Source organism: Loxodonta africana, chromosome 15, assembly GCF_030014295.1.
Source record: "Loxodonta africana isolate mLoxAfr1 chromosome 15, mLoxAfr1.hap2, whole genome shotgun sequence".
Classification (NCBI taxonomy): Eukaryota; Metazoa; Chordata; class Mammalia; order Proboscidea; family Elephantidae; genus Loxodonta; species Loxodonta africana.
In genome coordinates, this window is record NC_087356.1 from 84,525,554 (window position 1) to 84,549,444 (window position 23,891).

General features: G+C 42.1%; 1 protein-coding gene and 1 pseudogene across 1 annotated transcript in view; both read left to right on the forward strand.

Annotated features, from left to right (window-relative positions):
* TMPRSS5 (transmembrane serine protease 5) overlaps nucleotides 1-2,721 on the forward strand; it is a 109,302-nt gene extending 106,581 nt beyond the window's left edge. Inside the window, 5 exon segments of the mRNA XM_064268334.1 lie at nucleotides 1,702-1,846; nucleotides 1,849-2,157; nucleotides 2,160-2,210; nucleotides 2,213-2,398; nucleotides 2,401-2,721. Coding sequence (XP_064124404.1) covers nucleotides 1,702-1,846; nucleotides 1,849-2,157; nucleotides 2,160-2,210; nucleotides 2,213-2,398; nucleotides 2,401-2,543 — 834 coding nt within the window. The 3' untranslated portion in view covers nucleotides 2,544-2,721.
* A 675-nt stretch (nucleotides 2,722-3,396) lies between these two features.
* Nucleotides 3,397-22,882, forward strand: LOC135227728 (heat shock protein HSP 90-alpha-like; annotated as a pseudogene).
* The last annotated feature ends 1,009 nt before the right edge of the window (nucleotides 22,883-23,891 follow it).

The following is a 23,891-nucleotide window of genomic DNA, read 5'->3' on the forward strand; positions in this document are numbered from 1 at the left end:
AAATTAAGACAGTTTGCTAGTCTCCTGCACCTGCTATTTCCTTCTCTTCACTTCAGTCAAGTGCGGTGCTTCCTTGGCATTTCTCCTATTCACCCTCTGGAGCTGCTACAGGGGACTACGATCCACCGAGGGCTGTGTGGTGGAAGCATGGGTCACGGCTTGGAGGCCCTGATCCCACAGTGGCACCTGGCCTTTTAAATCAACTCTGAGCTGCTCTTTCCTCCCCACTTCAGGTCCTAACCACCGTCTCCCTGAGGCTGCACAGTCTTCACTTTGGTTCTTCAGATCTGTATTCTTCCCTTTACTTCTGAAGTTTCCCTAAGGTTGGAACAGAGGCAGAAATAGGCAGCCAGTTGTCAGCCCCACACTACTACCTACTGTGCTATCTTTCACTTCAGAGTTTTCTGTCCCCCGCTCCTATCCCACCGCCCAGGAAATGTTTACTTCTCACAGTTGCCTCTTCAGGCAACAAGGCTGCCCTGTTCTGCTGAGTTCTCTGCTTATTCATCTGCTTTCCTCTTCAAATTTTTTCTAAAACCTTTCATCTACTATTGACCCCTCTCCAATTCATATTGTCCAACTGCGTTTATACTTGCATTTCTTTTGCTTCGCTTCCGTATCTGTAGAGTTTCAGGAAGTAGAGTAATAGACGTATTTGGTCAATTGGCCATGTTTAAATAAAAGTCTTCCAACAGGAAATCTTGAGAGAACTAAGCAAACTGATTCTCGAGTACATCTGGAGGAAGAAATATGGAAGAAGAGTCAAGAAAATTTTGAAAAAGAGAAGTGACTCGCTCTATTACAACATACATTAGAAGTATAAGAAATAAAACAGTATGTATTGGCATGAGAAAAGAAAAAATAGATTATTAGAATAGAATACAGGTATGAGAAGCAGATTATGTGTGTGTGTGCATAATTTAACACATAAATATAAATAAACATTTCAAATTGGTATCAAAAGAATGAACTATTCAGCATTTAATGTTAGGGCAACTAGCTACCTGCTTAAAAAAAATTAATATGGACTCCTTATCTAATGGGCATTCCAGATGGATTAAACAGATACATAAAAAAAAAAGATAACATTATTTGAATAACAATAAGAATAACTAAAAATGTTGATCATTTACTAAATGCCAAGCATGGTTCTAATTGCTTTACATGGCACGTATTGTTATTGTTTCTGTTTTGCAGAGAAGCAAACAGGCATGTAGCCAGCAAGAAGCAGAGTCAAGATTTGAGCCCACAAAGCCTGAATCTGTAGTCTATAGGTGAAAAAAAAAAAAAACTGGGGGGGGGGAAGGTGACAGCTCTGCTAAGAAATATAGAAAACCAAAAGCCAAAAGGAAGAAAAATTGACAGCTTAACAAACATGAACATTCAACAATTCAGTATGACTAAGGGCATCATAAACAGAGTTTAAGACAAGAGACTAGGAGAAAATGTTTTCAATATATCTAGTAGACAAAAGAAAGAGCCATTATAAATCAAAGAAGAGAAAATAAAATAACCTAATAAGCAATGACAAAGGACATAAATAGATAATAAAGAGAATAAAAGTACAAGTGGTCAAAACAAAAAACATAAAAGACGTTTTAAAACAAAACCAAACCAGATGCCATCAAGTCAATTCTGACTCATGGCGACCCCACATATTACAGAGTAGAAATATTCCATAAAGTGTTCTTGGCTGTACAGTTGATATCCTTGATCATCAATACTTTCTTCATGAACAAAGAGATATTTCTGAGGAAGCTGACTTCAAATTCACCAGATGCTCTGGACAAAATCAGATATGAAAGCTTGCCAGATCCCAGTATGCTAGCCTCTGGGAAAGAGCTGCACATAACCTCATAACAAACAAGCGGGATCGAAACCTCATGATTGTGGACACTGGAATTGGGATGACCAAGGCTGACTTGATCAATAACCTTGGTTCCATCTCCCAGTCGGGGACCAAAGCATTCTTGGAAGCTTTGCAGGTTGGTGCAGAAATCGCCATGATTGGCCAGTTTAGCGTGGGGTTTTATTCTGCGTATTTCGTTGCTGAGAAAGTGACCATGATCACCAAACATAAGGATAATGCTCAGTCTACGTGGAAGTCTTCAGCAGGAAGGTTGTCCAGAGTTAGGACGAACACAGACAAACGTATGGGTGTGGAACAAAGGTCATCCTGCATTTGAAAGAAGATCGAACTGAGTATTTTGAGGAAGAAGAATGAAGGAAATAGTGACGAAACATCCTCAATTCACTGGCTATCCAGTTACTCTTTTCGTGAAAAAAGAATGAGATAAAGAAGTGAGTGAAGATGAGGCTAAAGAAGAGAAAGAGAAAGAAGAAAAGGAGTCTGATGACAAGCCCGAAATCGAAGATGTTGGTTTTGATGAAGAAGGAGAAAAAAGAAGGATGGTGACAAGAAGAAAAAGATCAAGGAAAAGTACCTCCACCAAGATGTACTCAACAAAACAAAACCCATTTGGACCAGAAATCCTGACAATGTTATCAGTGAAGAATATGGAGAGTTCTATATAAGGCCTTGACCAGTGACTGGGAAGACAACCTGGGTATGATGAAGCATTTCTCAGTTGAAGGACTGTTAGAATTCAGAGCCCTTCTTTTTGTCCCAAGACATGCTCCCTTTGACCTGTTTGAAAACAGAAAGAAAAAGAACAACACTAAATTATACATACACATAGTTTTCATCATGGATAACTGTGAGGCGCTAATTTCTGAATATCTGAATTTCATTAGAGGTGTGGTGGACTCTAAGGAACTCCCTCTAGATATTTCCTGTGAGATATTGCAACAATGCAAAATTTTGAAAGTTATCAGGAAGAATTTGGTCAGAAAGTGCTTAGAACTCTTCACAGAACTGGTGGAAGATAAAGAGAACTACAAAAATTTTTATGAGCAGTTCTCTAAAAACATTAAGGCTGAAATACATGAAGACTTTCAAAATTGGAAGAAGCTTTCAGAGCTGTTAAGATATTATAATCTGCTTTGGGTGATGAGAAAGTTTCTCTCAAGGACTACTGCACCAAAAAACAAAACCAAACCCACTGCTGTCGAGTCGATTCCAACTCATAGCGACCCTATAGGACAGAGCAGAACTGCCCCATAGTGTTTCCAAGGAGCGCCTGGCAGATTTGAACTGCCAGCCTCTTGGTTAGCAGCTGTAGCACTTAACCACTGCGCCACCAGGGTTTCCACTACTGCACCAGAATGAAGGAAAACCAGAAACACATCTACTGCATCACTGGTAGTAGACCAAGGACCAAGTTGCTAACTGAGTCTTTGTGGAACATCTCCGGAAGCATGGCTTAGAAGTAATCTATGTTATCGAACCCATCGATGAGTACTGTGTCTGACAGCTGAAGGAATTTGAGGGAAGACTTTGGTGTCAGTCACCAAAGAGGGCTTGGAACTTCTAGAAGATGAAGAAAAGAAAAACAAGGGGTTGTTAACCAATGTCAGACAACAATGTGTGTACTGTTTGATGAGAAACTAGTTTGTTCTGTAAACCTTCATCTAAAATTCAAAAAAATTAAAAAAGGAAAAAGAAACAAGAAGAGAAAAAGTTTAAAACCTCTGCAAAATCATGAAATACATCTTGGAGAAAAAGGTTGAAATTGTGGTGGTATGAAACCAATTGGTCACGGCCCCATACTGCACTGTCACAAGCACATATGGCTAGATGGCAAACATGTATAGAATCATGAATGCTCCAGCCCTAAGAGACAACTCAACAATGGGCTACATGGCAGCAAAGAAACACCTGGAGATAAACCCGGGCCATTCCATTGTTGAGACCTTATGGCAAAAGGCCAAGGATGATAAGAATGATGCCTGTGAAGGATCTGGTCATCTTACTCTAAGAAACTGCACTCCTGTCTTCTGGCTTTAGTCTAGAAGACTCCTAGACACATGCTAACAGGATCTACAGGATGATCAAACTTGGCCTGGGTATCGATGAAGATGACCCTACTGTTGATGATACCAGTGCTACTGTCACTGAAAAAATTCTGCTCGAAGGAGATGATGACACATCGTGCACAGAGGAAGTCTACAGAGCTCTGCCTGAGGGATCACTTGTACATGTGTTCAATACTTTATCCTCATTCCCTCTGATAATATATTTTCAAGGATTTTTTCTTTATTTTTGTTAACATTTTAAACGTCTGTATGGCATGACAGTAACTAAGGGGAAGATAAGATTTCTTTCTACTTCTAAGTGTGATACTGTGGTATTTTAAGGCCCTAAAGCAGAGCTAGTAATTTTTCTCCAGTTTCACACTGGCTTATTTAACAGATGGTGGTAATGTTTGTTGTGAAGTGTGCGTGATCTAAGGTTAACTCAGCGGTCTAAAGTGTTTAGCTATTAAGTGGATTCCTTACAAAGCCAAATTTTTTTTTGTCACTGAAGTGTTGAGATATACCTTGATGTTTATAAGAAAAATCCTCATTAAAATAACTTGAGTTTCATCTTCCAGTATCTTCTTCCTAAGCCTTTCACCCCCTGTAGTCACCAACACTGCAGGTACTAGGCCTTTAGAAGTTAGTATGTTAAACTGAACCAACTCGATCAGGCTTACGTATCCACAGGGCTTGTTCTCCAAAGAAAAAAGTATTGATTAGAGTAGCAAAATTATATGCCTACCTAGGCTATTGTACAGGCAGTTTGAGAGGTAACTCTGCTGAGTTTGTGAATGGAAGTGTAGTGCCTGGGTCACCTGCTGTGTCAAAAGGTTGCAACAGATACGGTTAAATTAAAAAGAAGAAAAAAGGTGTTCTTGGCTGTAATCTTTACAGAAGCAGATCGCCAGGCCTTGCTTCTGTAGCACTGCTGGGTTGGTTTGACCTGTTAACCTCTTGGTTAGTAGACCAGTGCAAACTGTTTGCACCACCCAGAGATCTTAAAAGATGTTTAACCTCACTAATAATCCAGGAAATGCAAATGAAAACGACCTGTCACTTTTGCTTTTTAATTTGGCAAAGAGTAACATGGTTGATAATGCTCAGTTTTATGGAGGGAATACCCACCTACACTATTGGTAGGTATAACTTGGCTTTTTGGTACTTAACATCACAGGGTCTATAAAAATAAAAAGTGTACATTCCCTTTAATCCAGCAACCCCTGCACTAGGTTTTTCTGTATTAGTCAGGGTTTAGGATTGCAAAAAAAACAGAAACAGATTCTGGTTAACTTGAGTAAAAAATAAGTTTATTGGGAAAATAGCTGGTGGTTCATGAGTTGTTGGAAAGCTTGGTGCTCAAGTTCAACAACCTGGCAGGAGCCAATGAGGCTGGGCAGCTGAAGACCCAGTGAAGCTCATATCCCAGGGCAGTCTGATTGAATGCTGCCCCTGGCTCTGTCACCACTGGGACTTGGGGCCACCACTACACCATCTGTCATCATTGTTGATACCACCAACTATTGGTAGCTGTCCGTGAGCCTTTGCCTCAACTCTACAGATTCAAACACCTGAGTGACTGCTGATTGGCCAAACCTTGGTATCGGGGGCAGAGAGAGAGAGCATAGATGGCTTCTTTCAATTTTTAACATGGAGGTGGTACCTGCCACCCGTATAGATTTACACCCCAAATAGGATGAGTATTTTTATAAAGAGCAGCCAAAGCAGACAAATACCTATAAATGGTTCCACCGTTGCGGCTACCCAAGATTTATATATATCCTTCTTCACACATTTTCACTAACCCTCTCACTGCCAAAAAATATCTGGCTACCATAATGCAACTGTCCCACATTCAAACCCAAAGCATTAGCCTTCTCCCTAAAGGGAGACAGCCCAGGGTCTATCGGTTATGTTACCCAGATCTTGATCCAGGTTCTCTGGGCCACGTTTGTTCAGCCTCTAATTCTCACTATTTCATCTCTCTATTATACAAACTACAGTGGCATGCTGGAGCCAACTTGTATCAGGAGCTATTATATTCAACACAGCCATTACTAAAAATTAAATTATATGAGGTTACAATTAAATAAGTTATATTAAAAACAAAAGTAGTAAATACTCAAAACTTATAACTTCCTAATTATTTTACTGTATTTACTGTTATCTATGTTTTTGAGGTTATTTACATCTATTTCCGTCTTGAGGATATTTCTATATATTGTAACAGAGTGGTGGTGTTTTTGTTGTTCTCAGTTTCTATTGAGTTGATTCTGACTCATGGCCAGTGCGTGTGTACAGAGTAGACCTGCTCCATAGGGTTTTCAAGTCTGCGACTTTTCGGAAGAAGATCACCAGGCCTGTCCTCTGAGGTGCTTCTGGTGGGTTCAAACTGCCAGCCTTTCAGCCAGTGTTCAAGTGTTTAACCGTTTGCACCACCCAGGACACCCACCTGAATGGCGGAAGTATTACATAATGGTTTTTCTACTGAACATCTTTACTCTGCTTTTGGTGATGCAATGTTAGTAGTTTGAACTTGGTCACAGTGGGGCTATTTACACCACAGAAATGGGCAAACACTACAAGTCAAGGCTTTTTTTGCGGGGGTAGCGAGAGTGGTTGTTTAGACTTAGAGAAAGTGACAGAGGAAACGTTAATAATGGTAATTAACTTAAAAAATGTATCATGTCTATAGCTGTTACATCATGAATAGCACAAAAATCAAGGAAATATTCTTCCAGTATCTGACTCAGCAATGGCTTTTTTATGCCACTGATAAACAAGCGAAGCCCTGGCATACGTCTTTGTTGCTTTCCTTCCATCTTATTGGTTAACATAACAGAAACATCAAACATTTATGTTGGAACGTTATCAAATGTAACCAGAGGTTGGATATGGATATAAGAGTTGGGCAAAAATCAACAAAAGCACTCTGTGAGAATTAACTGGCTATACATAATTTATAATAAAGATGATTTGATATTTTTGTTGCTATTTGTTAATTGGAAACTCTGGTGGTGTAGTGGTTAAGTGCTACAGCACTGGCTTTCTGGGTATTTGTAAATTGTGTGCAACACATTCTTTTTATCAGGAAAATTTATAATAAACTTAGAAATTCAGGCATTTTGTTTTCTGGAAAGCTGGTTGCTAACAACTTGCCAGCACATTAATGCCTATGGATTAAATCATAAAACTCACCACCGCAATAATATAAATGAAATCCCAAAAGATTATTTACATAATGATAGTCTTTTTATAAAATTAAAACAAATATAAATAAAAAAAAACACTTTTAAAAGAACACTTACTGAGGCAATAAAACGGTATTTAAAAAAAAGCATGGCACGATGAACACAGGATTCAAAATGATGGTTGCAAGTAAGAGAAGGCAAGGGAATGGAATGGTGTTTACCGTGTAGTTACAGATAAGTTATTGTCAAAGTGTTAATTTTAATTCTGGTATTAGTGGTGAGTTTTAGTTTTAGTTTCGGGGTGCTCCTTACATTATTAAAAATAACTGGTTTCTATATTGTTAGTCGATGGTGAGTTGATTCTGACTCATAGTGACCCCATATGTGCAGGGTGGAATTGTGCTCTGTAGGGTTTTCAAGGCTGTGACCTTACAGAAGCCGGTCACCAGGGCTTTCTTCTGGGGCATCTCAGGGTGGGTTTGAACCACCAATCTTTTGGCTAGTAGCCGAGCACGTATCTAAATAAATTAATAAGTAAAAATGGACCCTGCATGGATCGAAGACGAAAGTTCCTCATAAGCCAAACATTATGATTAATCCGGCTCTGCACACTTGAAGTTCAAAGAGAAAAAGGATTTGAGAGTCAAAAGAAAAAAAGAAACATTTGGGACTAGTTGTATGATATGAACTAAGGGAGTGGGGAAAGGATATTTTTACTACATATGATGAATTGGAACATATTTGTGTTTCTCCTAGAAATACAAGAGAAGGATTTAGTTTATTTCTTAATATTTTGCTTGCTGGAGGCTGCCTCTTGGACCACTACATAGATTTGAGACCGGACCACTTGAGTGCATTTATATTTGGGTTACATTGAGTTTGGCACTGCAGATAAATCCTTACATTTGCCCAATCATGAGCAACAGTATAAAGTTTTGTTATGTCAGAAGACCACAAACTCTTTTCCAGAGGTGGGTGTAGCAGAAAGAAAAAAATTTTGAGGAGGCATAGGTGGTAGCGTTTTGGGGGACAAAGAAATATTGAGCTGTCAGGATGGTGAAACTGCACCATGTTAGCTTGACTCAGCCCCAGACGTGGCTCCACATGAGGTGGTACCCAGGTATAGGAAACGAGGACTTTGGGAGCCAGGTCAGCTGACAGCAGAGATGCTGTACGTGGAAGAAGATGCAGTGGAGAGAGGAGCTCAGTCTGAGGTTCATGGTATTCAAGCAGGGTGGCTGTCTGAGAAGGCGGAGAGGAAGTTGTGGAGCTGTGATGTGGTCCAGCCCTCTTATTGTTTTTTTCTCCTCCTCTGTGAGGAGTTTACTTGGCTAAAAGATTTAGAGAGAGGTTAAGTGCTTGATACATAGTGTCCCCTCCATTGGGCTGGACCCCACCTTCTCTAGCCAAGAACAGGAGAAAGGGAAAAGTATACGACGATTATAAACATTTTTTTAAAAAACAAACAATTTTGGGTCATTTCACAGCTCAATTAAGGCACTAAAATCAGTTTGGGGCTCATGTTTCATTCAGGATTGGTGGGTGTGGAAAACTTAGGGACTCTCGACATTTGAAAGAATTGAGATATAATTCACATAACATATAAAATTCATCCTTTTAAATTTTACAGTTAACTGGTTTTTAGTATACTTACAGAGTCATGTAACCATCACCAGTAATTCCAGAACATTTTCATTATTCTATAAAGAAAACTTGTACTTATGAGCAGTCATTCTCCAACTCACCCAACCGCCAGCCCCTGGTACTTTCTGTCTCTATGGATTTGCTTATTCTGTACATTTCATATAATTGAAATCAGATAATATGTGGCCTTTTGTGTCTAAAGTTTTTCACTTAGCATGTTTTCAGGGTTCATCCACGTTGTAGCATGTATCACGCTTCCTTCCTTTTTATGGCTAAGTAATACTCCATCATACAGATATGCCATATTTTGTTTATCGGTTCATCAGCTGATGAACATTTGGGTTGTTTCCAGTTTGGGGCTATTATACACAATGCTAGTATGCACATTCATGTACAAGTTATGGTGTGGACATATATTTTCAATTTTCTTGCATATATACCTAGGAGTGAAATTGCTTGGTCTTATGATAACCATATTTTTTAGCCTTTTGAGGAACTGCCAGACTGTTTTCCAAAGTGCCTGTACCAGCAATATATGAAGATTCTAATTTCTCTGCATCCTCACTAACATGTTATTGTATAACTTTTTGATTATAGCTATCCTAGTGTGTATGAAGTGTTATCTCACGGTGGTTTTGATTCTCATTTCCCTAATGACTAATGATGTCGAGTGTCTTTTCGTGTACTTAATGGCCATTTGTGTATCTTGTTTGGAGAAATGGCTAGTCATATTCTTTGCCCATTTATAAATTAGATCATTCGTCTTTTTATTGTTGAGTTGTGAAAGTTCTTTTTATCTTCTGGGTACTGGACTTTTATCAGATAAATAATTTGCAAATATTTTCTCCCATTCTATGTGTTGTCTTTTTCTTTCTTTTGACATTTTGCCTTATCCTCTTTTTTTTGTTGTTGTTGGGAGTTTTTTGATTACCTTTTCAACCTCTTCTTTTGTTTTGGGTCTATTTAGTTGTTCTACCTCTGTTTGTGTTAGTTTAGGTAGGTAGTGTGTTTCTAGGAATTCATCCATTTCTTCTAGGTTTTCAAATTTGTTAGAGTACAGTTTTTCATAGTAATCTGATATGATTCTTTTAATTCCAGTTGGGTCTGTTGTAATATCACCCACCTCATGTCTTATTCAGGTTATTTGCTTCCTTTCCTGTTTTTCTTTTGTCAGTTTGGCCAATGGCTTGTGAATTTTGTTGATTTTTTCAAAGAAGCAGCTTTTGGTCTTATTAATTCTTTTACTTGTTTTTCTATTTTATTTAGTTCTGCTCTAATTTTTATTATTTGTTTTCTTCTGGTGCCTGAGGGTTTCTTTTGTTGTTCTCTTTCTATTTGTTCAAATTGTAGGGATAATTCTTAGATTTGGGCCCTTTGTTCTTTTTGTATCTGTGCATTTACTGATATAAATTGACCTCTGAGCACCGCTTTTGCTGTGTCCCAAAGGTTCTGATAGGAAGTGTTTTCATTCTCATTGGATTCTCTGAATTTCTTTATTCCATCCTTATGTCTTCTATAACTCAGTCTTTTTTGAGCAGGGTACTATTCAGTTTCCAAGTGTTTGATTTCTTTTCCCTGCTTTTTCTTTTATTGATTTCCACCTTTATGGCCTTATGGTCAGAGAAGATGCTTTGTAGTATTTCAATGTTTTGGATTCTGCTAAGGCTTGCTTTATGGCCCAATATGTGGTCTATTCTAGAGAATGTTCCAGGTGCACTAGAAAAGAAAGTATCCTTGGTTGCTGTTGAGTGGAGTGTTCTGTATATGTCTGTGAGGTCAAGTTGGTTGATTGTGACATTTCGATTGAGCTTCTTTTTGGATGTCCTGTCCTTCACCGAAAGTGGTGTGTTGAAATCTCCTACTATTATTGTGGAGCTGTCTATCTCACTTTTCAATGCTCATAGAGTTTGTTTTATGTATCTTACAGCCCTGTCATTGGGTGCATAAATATTTAATATGGTTATATCCTCCTGGTATATTGTCCCTTTAATCATTATGTAGTGTCCTTCCTTATCCTTTGTGGTGGATTTAACTTTAAAGTCTATTTTGTCAGAAATTAATATTGCCACTCCTGCTCTTTTTTGATTGTTGTTTGCTTGATATACTTTTTTCCATCCTTTGAATTTTAGTTTGTTTGTGTCTCTAAGTCTAAGATGTGTCTCTTGTAGGCGGCATATAGACGGATCGTGTTTTTTAATCCATTCTGCCACTCTGTCTCTCTTTATTGGTGCATTTAGTCCACTTACATTCAGCATAATTATGGATAGGTATGAATTTAGTGCTATCATTTTGATGTCTTTTTTTGTGTGTTGTTGATAGTTTCTTTTTCCCACTTAACTTTATGTGTTGAGTAGATTATCTTTATATATTGTCCTTTCCTCATATTTGTTGTTGTTGATTTTGTTTCTGCTGAGTCTCTATTTTTTTCTTGTATTTTATTTTGATGTGTAGGATAGTTTGTCTCCTTTGTGGTTACCTTATTATTTACCTCTATTTTTCTAAATTTAAACCTAACTTTTATTTCTTTGTATCACCTTGTCTTCCTCTCCACATGGAAGATCTATGACTACATTTGTTAGTCCCTCTTTACGGTTTTAATGTTGCCTTCTTTTACATGATAACATTGCTGTTACCCTGTTTTGAGTGTTTTTTTAATCTTGATTTATTTTTGTGATTTCCCTGTCTGGGTTGACATCTGATTGCTCTGCCCAGTGTTCCAGTCTTGGGTTGATACCTAATATTATTGAATGTCTAACCAAAGAACTACCTTTAATATTTCTTGTGGTTTTGGTTTGGTTTTTATGAATTCATTAAACTTCTGTTTATCTGGAAGTGTCCTAATTTCACCTTCATTTTTGAGAGACAGTTTTGCTGGATATATGATTCTTGGTTGGCAATTTTTTTCCTTCAGTTTTTTAAATTGCCTTCTTGCTTGCATGGTTTCTGCCGAGTAGTCTGAGTTTATTCTTATTGGCTCTCTTTTGTAGGTGTCTTTTCATTTATCCCTAGCTACTCTTAAAATTCTCTCTTTATCTTTGGTTTTGGCAGGTTTGATTACAATATGTCTTGGAGACTTTCTTTTAACATCTACCTCATGTGGAGTTCGATGAGCATCTTGGATAGATATCTTCTCATCTTTCACGATATCAGGGAACTTTTCTGCCAACAAATCTTCAACAATTCTCTCCGTATTTTCTGTTATCCCTCCCTGTTCTGGTACTCCAATCACTTGTAGGTTATTTCTCTTGATAGAGTCCCACATAATTCTTAAGGTTTCTTCATTTTTTAAAATTCTTTTATCTGATTTATATACATATTGGTGCCAAGTGCTTTATCTTCAAGTTCAGAAATTCTGCCTTCCACTTGCTCAATTCTGCTTCTCTGACTTTCTCTTGGGTTGTCTACTCCTGTAATTTTATTATTAATCTTCTGAATTTCTGATTGCTGTCTGTGTATGGATTTTTCCAGCTTATTAAATTTTTCATTGTTCCTGAATAATCTTTTTAATTTCTTCAATTGCTTTATCTGTGTGTTCCTTGGCTTGTTCTGCATATTGCCTCATTTCCTTCCTCATGTCTTGAAGGGTTCTGTATTTTAATCTTTTGTACTCTGCCTCTGGTAATTCCAGGAAGGCACTTTCATTTAGAAGATCCCTGGATTCTTTGTTTTGAGAGCCTGTTGAGGCGATCATGGTCTGTTTCTTTATGTGACTTGATACTGACTGTTGTCTCTGAGCCAACTCTAAGTTATTGTATTAGTTTATTTTATGTTTGCTTACTGTGTCGTAGCTTGTTTGTTTTGTTTTAATATGCCCACATGGGTTGCTTGAGTGAGCTAGCTTGATTATTTTCACCTTTGGAGCTCTGACGTCCTGTCCCCAGATGGCTAGAGCTGTTATCAGGCATATCAGTCTAGGAGTCCATTCACTTATCTTGTAGGAATTCAACTCAGGTGCCCAGGTAGCTGAGCATCAAGTGTGTGGTACAGGCTGTGTCCTACTGTCTTAGAGGGGCAGGGGTGATTGGTGTAGGTACCGGTATCTGGTTGCAGCAGGGGGTCACACTCTGAACAAGGCAGGGGGCTGAGAATTGTCCCCCACATGTCTCTGAGGAAAGCTTGTCCCTGTTCGTCAGAGAGTACAAGTGGGTATGTTCTGCAGACGGACCATGGGCACCCACTGCTTTTGGTTGTAAGGACTGGGAGGTACCAGTTATCCTTGGACCCCTGTCACAGCTGGCTGGGTGACCTGAGTGGAGCCACCAGTCCTTAGGCCCCTGGTGTGGGTAGGTGAAGACCCTGTTTAATAGGCAAAGCAATGTCAAACATCAAACACCCACCTCTGTACTGCACAGCTGAAATGGCTGGAGTCTGCCAACAAGGGCCTATTCTCCTGAAATTGGCCCACACAGGTCCATGCAGAGGGCAAGGTACTCAAAGTTCACGGACCATTTATGCCTGGACAGGAGCTCCTTCTGTCCTGAGCTCTCCCGGTTAATGGAGCTGGTGAATTATCTTTTCCTCCAATTGCAAATTTATTCCTTTTCCAAGGCCGGGAGGGTGGCTCTAGGTGCTCCAACAGAGCCTATCTCAGGCCCAGGGAAGTCAGCTGCTGAAGCCGACTTGGGAGCTGGGGGTAGGGGGACAGCCGCGATAAAATATATGCAAGTACTTAGCTTTTGCTGAGAGCACCGTTACTCTCTGGTTCCGGAGGTGTGAGTAGGCTGTGTAGCTGGCTGCTTCTCCCTCAGGAAACTGCGGCTTAATGCTAGTACTAGCCTACCGCCTCTCCAAAATGGCACCGGAGGGCTCCCCGCAATTCAGGTCCAGTAACCCCTCTCTGCTTTTGAACCGTCTCTTCCTCCACCTGCCTCTCAGTTAGTTTTCTAAGCTTGCCTTTGATGTCTGGGGCTCCTACCCATACCATATCCACTGCCGTCGAGTCAATTCCCACTCATAGCAACCCGACAGGACAGAGTAGAACTGCCGCATAGAGTTTCCAAGGAGTGCCTGGCAGATTTCAACTGCCAGCCTTTTGGTTAGCAGCTGTAGCACTTAACCACTATGCCACCAGGGCTCCTAAAAAAAAAAAATCTTTTTTTTTTTTAGGAGCCCTGGCTAGCTTGTCATAAATACACTTGTTTCACTTGTTTTTTTGGGTCTTTGTTGTAAAGAGGGCTCGAAGGAAGTGTCTGCCTATTCCGCGATCTTGGCTCCGCCTTGCCTTAGCCTCTTTGAGGCTTGAGCTAGGAGTCTCCCTGGGAGCAGCTTCATCCTTTAGTATAAGGTTCAGAGCTCAGGGGAAGCCAAGAGTCTCAGAAGGGAGGAAACAGTTAACCACTTAGTCTGAGGAAAGCGGCAGTTTTCAGGTGAATGATAATTAATTAAACAAAAGTTCTGAATTCAGTCGAGAATCAATTTTGGCAGCAGCAGAGATCCAATTAGCTGTGATTACAGCCAGAGACTGGAAGTGCTGTGCCCTCAGGCCCTTCCACTCGCTGCACGTTCGGGTCCCAAGGCAGTGTCTGGAGTGCCTGGTGTGGGCAGGAGCCCCCCAGACAGCTCCTGCCAAGTGATGTTGCAGCTGCAGCGGCTGAAGTCCCTGTGTCATGGCAGCAATGCTACGGGTTGCCTTTCCACCCTGGGAAACAAAACAGTTGCCATTGAGTTGACTTTGACGCGTGGCGATCCCACGTGTGTCAGAGTAGAACTACACTCCATAGGGTTTTCAATGGCTGGTTTTTCGGAAGTGGGTCGCCAGGCCTTTTTTTTTACCTCAGCGTGAACTCAAACCTCCAACCTTTTTGTTAGCAGCCAAGTGCTTAACCATTTGTACCACTCAAGGGCCCAAACTCTGAAAATGGGGCCACTTTCCTCTGCCCAAGCCTCTGGACGATCTGGGACCAAGACTTTTCCTGTGGTTTTGTTAAACAGCTTGGCTGCTAAACGGAATCAGTCTATTTCCCTTTGGCAGGCTGTGTGTCTTTAGGGCCTGCCAACTTCCCCTAGGAGGGGCTCTTTTCACCCCCAGAAAGGGCTGGGCAGAGCTGGAGAAGCACAGAGTGCAGGAGGCTGTCCTGAACAGGGGGCTGGGATGTCTTTTTTTGTGGCCATGCGTTTATTTTTCAAATATGTATTTAGCACCACATGCCATGGCATCTTACATGCAGACAGACATTCAGTGTACAAGGGAACAACTCCTGGGTTGGTCAATATTATATTCCCTATTTTCTGTGAGGAAACTGAAGCTCAGAAAAGTTAAAATCATGTGGGCCCTAAGTGAGAAGCTAGGACTGTTTGACTTTAGATCCCGAGCTCTTTGCACAGAAAGCCTCACCTTTTAATAGGGTGAGTGAGCTTGTGAGGTTCTTGTGGGAATCATGCCTGGAGCAAAAAGACTGCTCCTCAAAGATTGGTTCCCTGCTTCTTCCTTGATCTCTCTGATAGTTCAATATACACGTGCCTCCTCTCCCCTCAAAATACCAGACTAGTAGCTGTAGAGTTGGTTCTGACTCATGGCAACCCTATGTGTGTCAGAGTAAAACTGTGCTCCACAGGGTTTTCAATGGCTGATTTTTTGGAAGTAGATCACCAGGCCTTTCTTCTGAGGCATTTCTGGGTGGACTCAAATCACCAACCTTTCAGTTAGCAGCTGAACACTTACCCATTTATGCCATCCAGGGACTCCAATTTATATCCAAGCTTCTACAAAGGAAATCTGATCTTTCTCAGTTGGAAGACCTTCTCCTTACCTCTTGTGTCTCCCCATCAGTCCACCTCACCCAGTCTTTTCTTCTCTGTGTATCAAAATAAGGCTTTTAAAAGCAGCTCAAAAGTTGCCTCCTCCAGGTCATCTTCCTAGACTGAGCCTACCAAACTCTCCAGTCACCCCAGCTGCTTGTCAGCATGTATGTCTCTTGCAGGGCTGTAATATGAGGCTCTATGTTCTGTCATATGCACTCCTGTGCACACCAATACTTGTATATGAATGTTCCTAGCAGTATTATTTATAATAGTCCAAAATTTAAAACAACCCAAGTGTCCATCAGCTGATGAAGGGATACACAAAGTGTGGCATATCCACACAATGGAATATTATTCAGCCATAAACAGGAATGAAGTACTGATTCATGTGTGGGGGTCTTGTATTCCCACCATGTTGTGAGTTCCCCAAGGGCAGGGCTTGTGACTGCTTCCTCATCTGTATCTCCTTTCTATTCCTCATTCTGCCTGTCCATGGCATCTGGGAGACAAGACCCAGTCATCTGGAAGTCTCTCCTGACTTGCCACCTGCAAGACCCACTACAGTATGGTGAATATGGCAAGAGAGGGATCCCTCTTAAACCAGAGCTTTGATCTGTGAAGGGGTTTAGCAATTATGTCCATAAAATAACTCAGGAAGTGTGATCATCTCCCTAATGGGATCTGCCGTGTGTAGCCAATCTGTGGAAAGGGAGTTTCCTTGGGTGTATGGCCTGCATCTGAATATAAGCCTGCATCTGAATATAAGCAGATGTTCTGGCAAGGCTCAGGGACTTTTGTTCATTCTGAATCCTGCAGCTGGCTCCTATTCGTCTGCACTCTGGTTCTTGAGATTTGAACTAGCAGCTTACTTTTGGTCTTGCCTGCTGATCTTGGGATTCATCGATCTTCACAGCCTTTAGTACCTTGTCAATGAGGAAACTACCTAGAATCAGTTTCTAGGCCCTAACAACAAAGTCAAACCTCATTTAAGGCCTGCTGAGTTCCTATAGCCCTCAAGTTCCCAAGTTCTTTCTCAGTTTGTTGCTTGGTTTTGCTAGCATCCTTCTTGGTTTCCAGCCACGTTCTCCTGCAGAAAAAAATAACACAACCGCTTCAACAATCCCCAACAATACAGAGGCCTTGGGAGCCTTCCAAATGCACTTGCAGAGATAAGATCATGCTTACCCTCAGACCAGGGGGTAACGATGGTTCAGTGGTAGAATTCTTGCCTTCTATGAGGAAGGCGCAGTTCAATTCTCCTCTAAAGTACCTCACATGTACTCACTGCCCATCTACCAGTGGTGGTGTGCATGTTGTTATGATGTTGAACAGGTTTCAGTGGAGCTTTCAGACTAAGATGGACTAGGAAGAAAGATCTGGCTACCTACTTCTGAAAATCAGCCAATGAAAACCCTGTGGATCACAATAGTCCTATCTGTAACTATTCATGGGGATGGCACAGGGCCCAGCAGCATTTTGTTCTATTGGGAATGGGGTCACCATGAATTGGGGGCTGACTTGATGGCAGCTCACAATAACAATCCTTACACCAAACGAAGAAAACAGGAATGGGTACCTGTCTCAGGCTGGGTTCTCTAGAGAAGAAAAGCCAGTAAAATGTATAAATATATTTATAGAGGGAGATTTATATCATGGAAACGGCTCATGCAGTTGTAGAGACTGGAATGTCCCAAGTCTGTGGGTCAGAATAGAGGCTTCTCCAGATTCATATAGCCCCATGGGGGCTGGCAAACTCAAGATCGCCAGGTCAGAGAGCAAGGCTCTCGCTCACAGGCGTCAAAGATTGATGAGTCCCAAGATCGGCAGGCAAGACTACAGGTAAGTTGCTAGCTCAAGCCCCAAGAACTGGAGGTCAGATGAACAGGAGCCAGCAGGATTCAGAGCAAGCAAAAGCCCATGACCTTGCCAGAATGTCCACTTATATCTGATGCAGGCCACATGCCCGAGGAAACTCCCTTTCAACTCATTGGCTACTCACAGTAGATCCCATCTTGGAGGTGATCACATTATATTAAATCTCATCGTGGAAGTGATCACAACATCACATGACTGCCAAACTACATCATAACTGCCAAACCACTGAGAATCATGGCCCAGCCAAGTTGACACACAACTTTAACCATCACAGTAACTTATTTAGCCAATGAAGCCATTGAAATCAGTGGGGTGAGAGACTTGGTCAATATTCTGCAAAAGAGACAAGATGAAGAGTTCAGGTCATTTGTCTCCCATGTTGGGGCATCCTCCTCTTGACTATTGGCTTTTGCTGTGCATGGACAACGGGAAAGGGCAGGGAGCTGGCAGTAATGAGGCCCTTGCTTCTGACCCAAGTGGATCTGAGCCAAGATAAGAGGCTGAAGTCCATGCTCCTTTGATCAGCCTAGTCCAATGACTGGTGCCTTGAGCCACACAACATATCTGCTTCAAATACCACTTCAGCTTCCAGGAGCCAAACCTGCCTTCTTCCACCTCTTAAACGGGGATCCTGATATTCTGTGTTCTTTTTGCATAGACCTCCCTCTGCCCTTCCTGGATAATGGATAAAGGCCACCACTCACCCGCTACTACCAAAAAAAAAAAAAAAAAACAAACCCAACCACTGCAGCTGAGTTAATTCTGACTTATAGTAACCCTAGGAGACAGAGTAGAACTGCCCCTATAGGGTTTCCAAGGCTGTAAATCTTTAGGGAACAGACTGTCACATCTTTCTCCTGCAGAGCAGCTGGTGGGTTCAAACTGCCAACCTTTTGGTATGAGCATTAACCACTGTACCTCCAGAGCTCCTTGAATAAAGGGCAAGGCAACATAAATTAAGAGGGGAGGGAGAAGTCACAGCAGCAGCTGTATCTGCCTGTGTATGTAAGTCCTAGCTGGTCTGTCACCCACATGAGGCCCTCAGTAGATCCCTCTCCTCAGAAGACAGCAAAGTCCCGGTTGGGTGAATGGGGATCTGCTTTCTGCACTGGACATCCTGGGCATGTGCCCTTAGTGAGAGCAGACCTCCAGACACTGGCTCTGCCCTCAGAGTGACAGCTAGGACTGATCAGTGAGTGTAAGCCTCCTGGCCCATAGGGGACCCCTGCCCAGGCTTTCCTGAGGCCTTGCCTAGGGGGATTCTGACTCAGTGTAGCACACAGGTTCCAGTTCTCACCTATTACCCTTTTCTCTCTCTTATTGAAAACATGCCCTCATATAATAATAAAATAATAATACCAACTAACTTTTGTTGAAGTTTACTATGTGCCGGAAACCCTGGTGGCATAGTGGTTAAGGGCTATGGCTCCTAACCAAAAGGTCTGCTGTTCGTATCTACCAGGCGCTCCTCGGACACTCTATGAGGCAGTTCTACTCTGTCCTACAGGGTCATTATGAGTCAGAATTGACTTGACTGAAACGGGTACGGGTTTTTACTATGTGCTAGACCTTATGTTTACATATATTATTATCTCTATTATACAGATGAGGAAACTGAGACTTGGAGAGTCACTTTCCAAGGCCACACAGCCACATAGGGACCTTGACAATCACATTCTCCACACTAGAGATGAGGACTCAGGAGCTGCAAAGGGTCTGTGCAGAAAGAGCCAGACTCTATCTTAGACAAAGGGGGCCTGGATGCTCACAGAGGCAGGTGAGTATGGAGGGGACTCTAGAGGAGGTTGGAGCTTTAAGAGTTCTGAGTTTCCCACAAGAATTGACTCTGCAGATCTCTGTGGTTTTATAATGTGTTATGTGACCTTAGCCAGAGAGGGGCTAATTCCGGGGCTGGTAGCTCTGGGGCCAGGAGAATGAGTGAGACCAATGGCAAACTCTCTTCCAGTCAGGGAGACTAAGTGGAATTTGGGCAACTACACCCTAAAAAGGCATCGTAGATGGAAAGAGGTAGACCTCTGAGATGTTTCAGAGAAGAGGTGGTTCCCATTTCAGAACAGAGTCTGTCCAGAAAGCTTGACATGGTGGAGAGATTTTTGTTGTTGTTGAAAATATATTGTTATGGATTGAATTATGCGCCCCCCCCCAAATATGTGTTGTAAATTCTAACCTTTGTGCCTGTGGTTTTAATCCCATTTGGGCATACGTTTTCTGCGTTACATTAATGAGGTAGGATTAATGTAGGATGTATCCTGAGTCGATCTTGTATGAGATATAAAAGAGATTAAACAAGTGAGCAGAGCACAGATGGGGAAGAGAAATGCCAAGCCACGTGAAGACTGCCCAGTAAAAAAGCCCAGTAGCAGAAGTTTAAATGAGACAGGGACTTTCCTGTAGAGCCAACAGAGAGAAGCCTTCCACTAGAGCTGGCACCCTGAATGCAGACTTCTAACCTCCTAAATGGTGAGAAAATAAATTTCTGTTTGTTAAAGTCACCCATTGTGGTATTTCTGTTATAATAGCACTAAATAACCAAGACATACACAACGAAACATGCACCAATTCAACAATTTCTGCACGTGTAATTCAGTGGCATTGATCACATTCTTCAAGTTGTGCGATCATTCTCACCCTCCTTTTCCAAATTGTTCCTCCCCCATTAACACAAACTCACTGCCCCCTATGCTTCTTATCTAACCTTTTGAGTTGCTGTCGTCAATTTGATTTTAAAAAAGCACGATGCTCAAGGCAGACATTCTTTACCAATTAAGTTAACCTACTGTTTAGTTTAAATAAGATTTGGGGGGATATTTTTGGACTAAGGCTTAAGGTTTAAAGATTATCTCAGTGCAATAGTTTTAAGGATTCATCCAGCCTCAATGGATCCAGAAAGTCTGGATTCTAGGAGAATTTGAAATTCCGTATTGCATTCCCCTCTCCCCTTATGATCAAGATTCTTCCATATACTCTTCGATTGAAATGTTCAGTAATGGTAACTGGGCACCATTCTGTTCTTCTGGTCTCGTGGCAAAGGAGGCATTTGCTCATGGCGGTGATTACCCATGCATTCCATTTCCTGACAGTGGAGTGATTTGATCACAGACCTGGGAGGAGCTCTTTGAAAACTTGATGGAGAGACAGCAAGAAGAAATGCTATTTTACGTAGAAGCTCCAAACAAGTGGAACTTGTCACTTTGAGGATTGTGCAGGCTGAAAATATAGTCAAAGCCACAGCATCTTAGATTTGGAATGGGCCTTATGGACCTGATGGGAGGGTAATGCTGTTGAGGTCGAAGTGCTCTGAATGCAGTAATAGGGGAGGGGCCCAGTTTATTCAACAAAAATAATCAGATCTAAATACGAGATCCTGCTTTGATCTTAACTAGGTGTGTGATCTCAAGCAAGTAGCTTAAACTTCTCTAGGCCTCTGTTTCCTTCTGTGTAAAATGGGGATGTTAGGCTAAATATTGTTTAAGGCTCTTCCCAACTCTTAACACTCTAAGATTCCATGGTCCTTGGGCAGGGAAAGGAGGGCAGAGTGATGAAGGTTGTTGATGAGGGAGGTGGCTGGTGCCAGAAGCAGGCTCCATGTATTTCTCTTAGAGAGTACCTACCTACCAAGGAGAGAAGGGCAGTGGTGGCTCAGAGGTAGGATTTTGGTCTTCAATTTGGGAGACGTGGGTTTGATTCCTGGCCAGTGCACCTCATGTACAGCCACCACCCATCTGTCAGGGGAGGCTTGAGTGTCCCTATGATGCTGAGCAGATTCCAGCGGAGCTTCCAGACTAAGATGGACTGGGAAGAAAGGCCTGGCGATCTACTTTCAAAAATCATCCAACGAGGGCCCCATGGATAACACTGGAACGTTGTCCAATCCGCACCTGATCATGGACTGGACCACGTTTCCTTCCATTGTGCATTGGGTGGCCATAAGCTGGGGCGATTCAACAGCAGGTAACAACAAAAATATACACCAGAGGGTCCTTTTAAGGATTAAATGAAAACACATGTAAAGAACATTGCAACTGATCATGGGGATGTCTCAGGGCTGGGCAGCATTTTGCTCCATTGTGCGTGGGGTTGCCATGAGTTGGGGGCTGACAGGACAACAGTTAACAACAATAACCAGGGAGAGCACCTCCTTCAGAGAACAGCCTTTGGAGATCATCAGAGACATGAAGCTATTGGGGAAGGACTGCGTCTGACCCAAGGCACTATCCCTTATAGGCCAATTTAAGTGGAACAGTTGGAAAGGCAAGATGGTCACTGATTATGTAAATGAACTTCGGAGCGAGACAAACCTGAGTTTGAAAACCAGCTCTGCCCTTTACTATCTATGTATTATTGGGCAAATTACATAATCTTTTTTTGTGCTCAGATTCCTCCCCAGTAAAATTTGGATAATAATATATTCCTCTCAGGGTTGATGTAAGAAATAAATTAAATAATGCATCTAAAGTACTTGGCATAGTTCCTGGTAAGTTATAAATCCTCATTACATGGCTATTTGATAATATTATTATTACTGGTGGGCATCAGATCTGATGGGAAGAGCAGACAGTCCAAGTCAGCCAGGAAGGACCGGGGAATGCTCCCTTTCAGGGCTGGCCTGTCTCCCTGTATATTGCAGGTCTCCGGGAAATTAGAATCCAAAGCCTGACAAGTAGCACTTGGTTATTTGCCTAATTAATGGGCAAAGAAAGAGCTGAGAAGCTGAGCTAGGCATTCCATGACAGGAAGACTTCCCAACAAATGTAAATACATCCACGGAGCGATTGTAGGGTAATTACATTTTTTACTGCAATATTCATGGTGCTCTTTTATTCCTCGGTAGTCATATTTAATCTCAAATGACTTCAAAGGAAGAGTTGGGGGAGAATATGAACTGTTCTAACTAATTAAATAATGCAATTAATTCTAATTATGCAGGTGACATCCACTGAGTTACAGGTGTAGCTTGCAAAAAAATATACATATAAAACCACCAAAAAACAATTAACGTGGTAAGCGCTGCCACCATTTATGATTCCTTTATGGAACTGGACTGAGAGGCCCATCCCTTTCTAAAGCTGTGGGATGGAGCTGGCTGTCTCCACGGATCCAGAGAAAAGAGAATGGTACAGATGGAAGGGAGTTTATCAGCATCCTCCTCAGTTTACCAATGAGAACATGAAGGCTCAGAGAGGGGCCCCCAGTGGTTCAATGTCTCAGAGCAAAAAAAATGGCAATCTCAGACCCGGGTTCCTGCTTAGCCCGTTGCCCATGGTGTTGCTCATTAAGATGTACGGCGTCCCTTGAACCTGACTGAGGTCTGGCATCTCCAGGTGTTCTTCGGATCCAATTTGGACAGAGCTGCCTGCCTGCCAAAGGCCTCCAGAGAAGGGGCCTCCAGTGACTCTTTCCGGCATATTTTAGAACCTGACCCGCTGTGTGGCCTGCAGGTCCCCCTTAACTTTGACAGAATGTTCCATGCTATGGATCCCTACAGGGGAGTATGAGACATCCCTGATCCCTGTGTGCAGCCTCCTGGGGGGTTCCCCCTTAGTCTTCCTCAGTCTCCCTATTTGAGCTGTCCTGGCACCTCCCACTGAGGGTGTGAGGTGGCTGCTGAGGCTGTGATGCAAGTTCTTTAAAGCTCACTTTTAAAGCAAGGACACGAAGTTACAAGAAACTTTGGGCTCTCGGCTTGCTGAGCCCTGCACTTCTTTGTGGGACTGGCTGCTGCTGTCAAGAATAGAGCCGTCATTCTGCAGGAGGGTTTATATGATAATAGGCTTTTTGCCTCCCAGTAATTGGAAAGGTGCTAATCTAGTGACTCATGAGCTTCATATAAGAAAAAATCCACCCTGGAAATGAAATTGCATCGTATTTTCTAAGTGCCTTATCTCCTTATTCAGTGGGGAGGACAACTGGGGTTTAGATATACGAAGCAGAGCCCCATCTTCCTGGCAACCCTGTTGGAGTGATCATATGCCCCTAACCCCCTCCATGTAGGCCAGTGATCCAGAAAGCAGAAAGGGATGCACACCGGACGGCTGGGGCAGCAAACCCTGTTGGCCCCAGGTCACTGAGAAAGGGAGCTGGCATGTGAGTGGGTTTGCAAAGGAGACAGTCATTAGCAAATTAACGGCAGGGCCTCCAAGGTAGGTCTGGGTGAATGTGCATGTGTGCATGTGTGCATGTGTGCATACAAGTTGGATGTAAGTGGACATGGAAGCTGGGATGAACGTCTGGACTGAGTGGGCTTGTAGTGAGCATGTGAGAGAACATGTGTGCATGTATGTGTGTGTGAGTGTGGATGTGCCCTGAACCAAATGTTGCTTCTCTTCCCTTAGCTTGTTATCTAAGTATTTTTACTTTTTCCATCTGCTTTGTATCTTTTGAGCTTTCTGGACCCTGAGCTGAATCCTTAGGTCTGGGTTTCTGGATAGGTACCTTGAGTGGTGGGGCTTGCTGCTGAAGAGGAGTCAAAGTTTCAGCTGGGTCCTTTTTCGAGAAATGCAACCC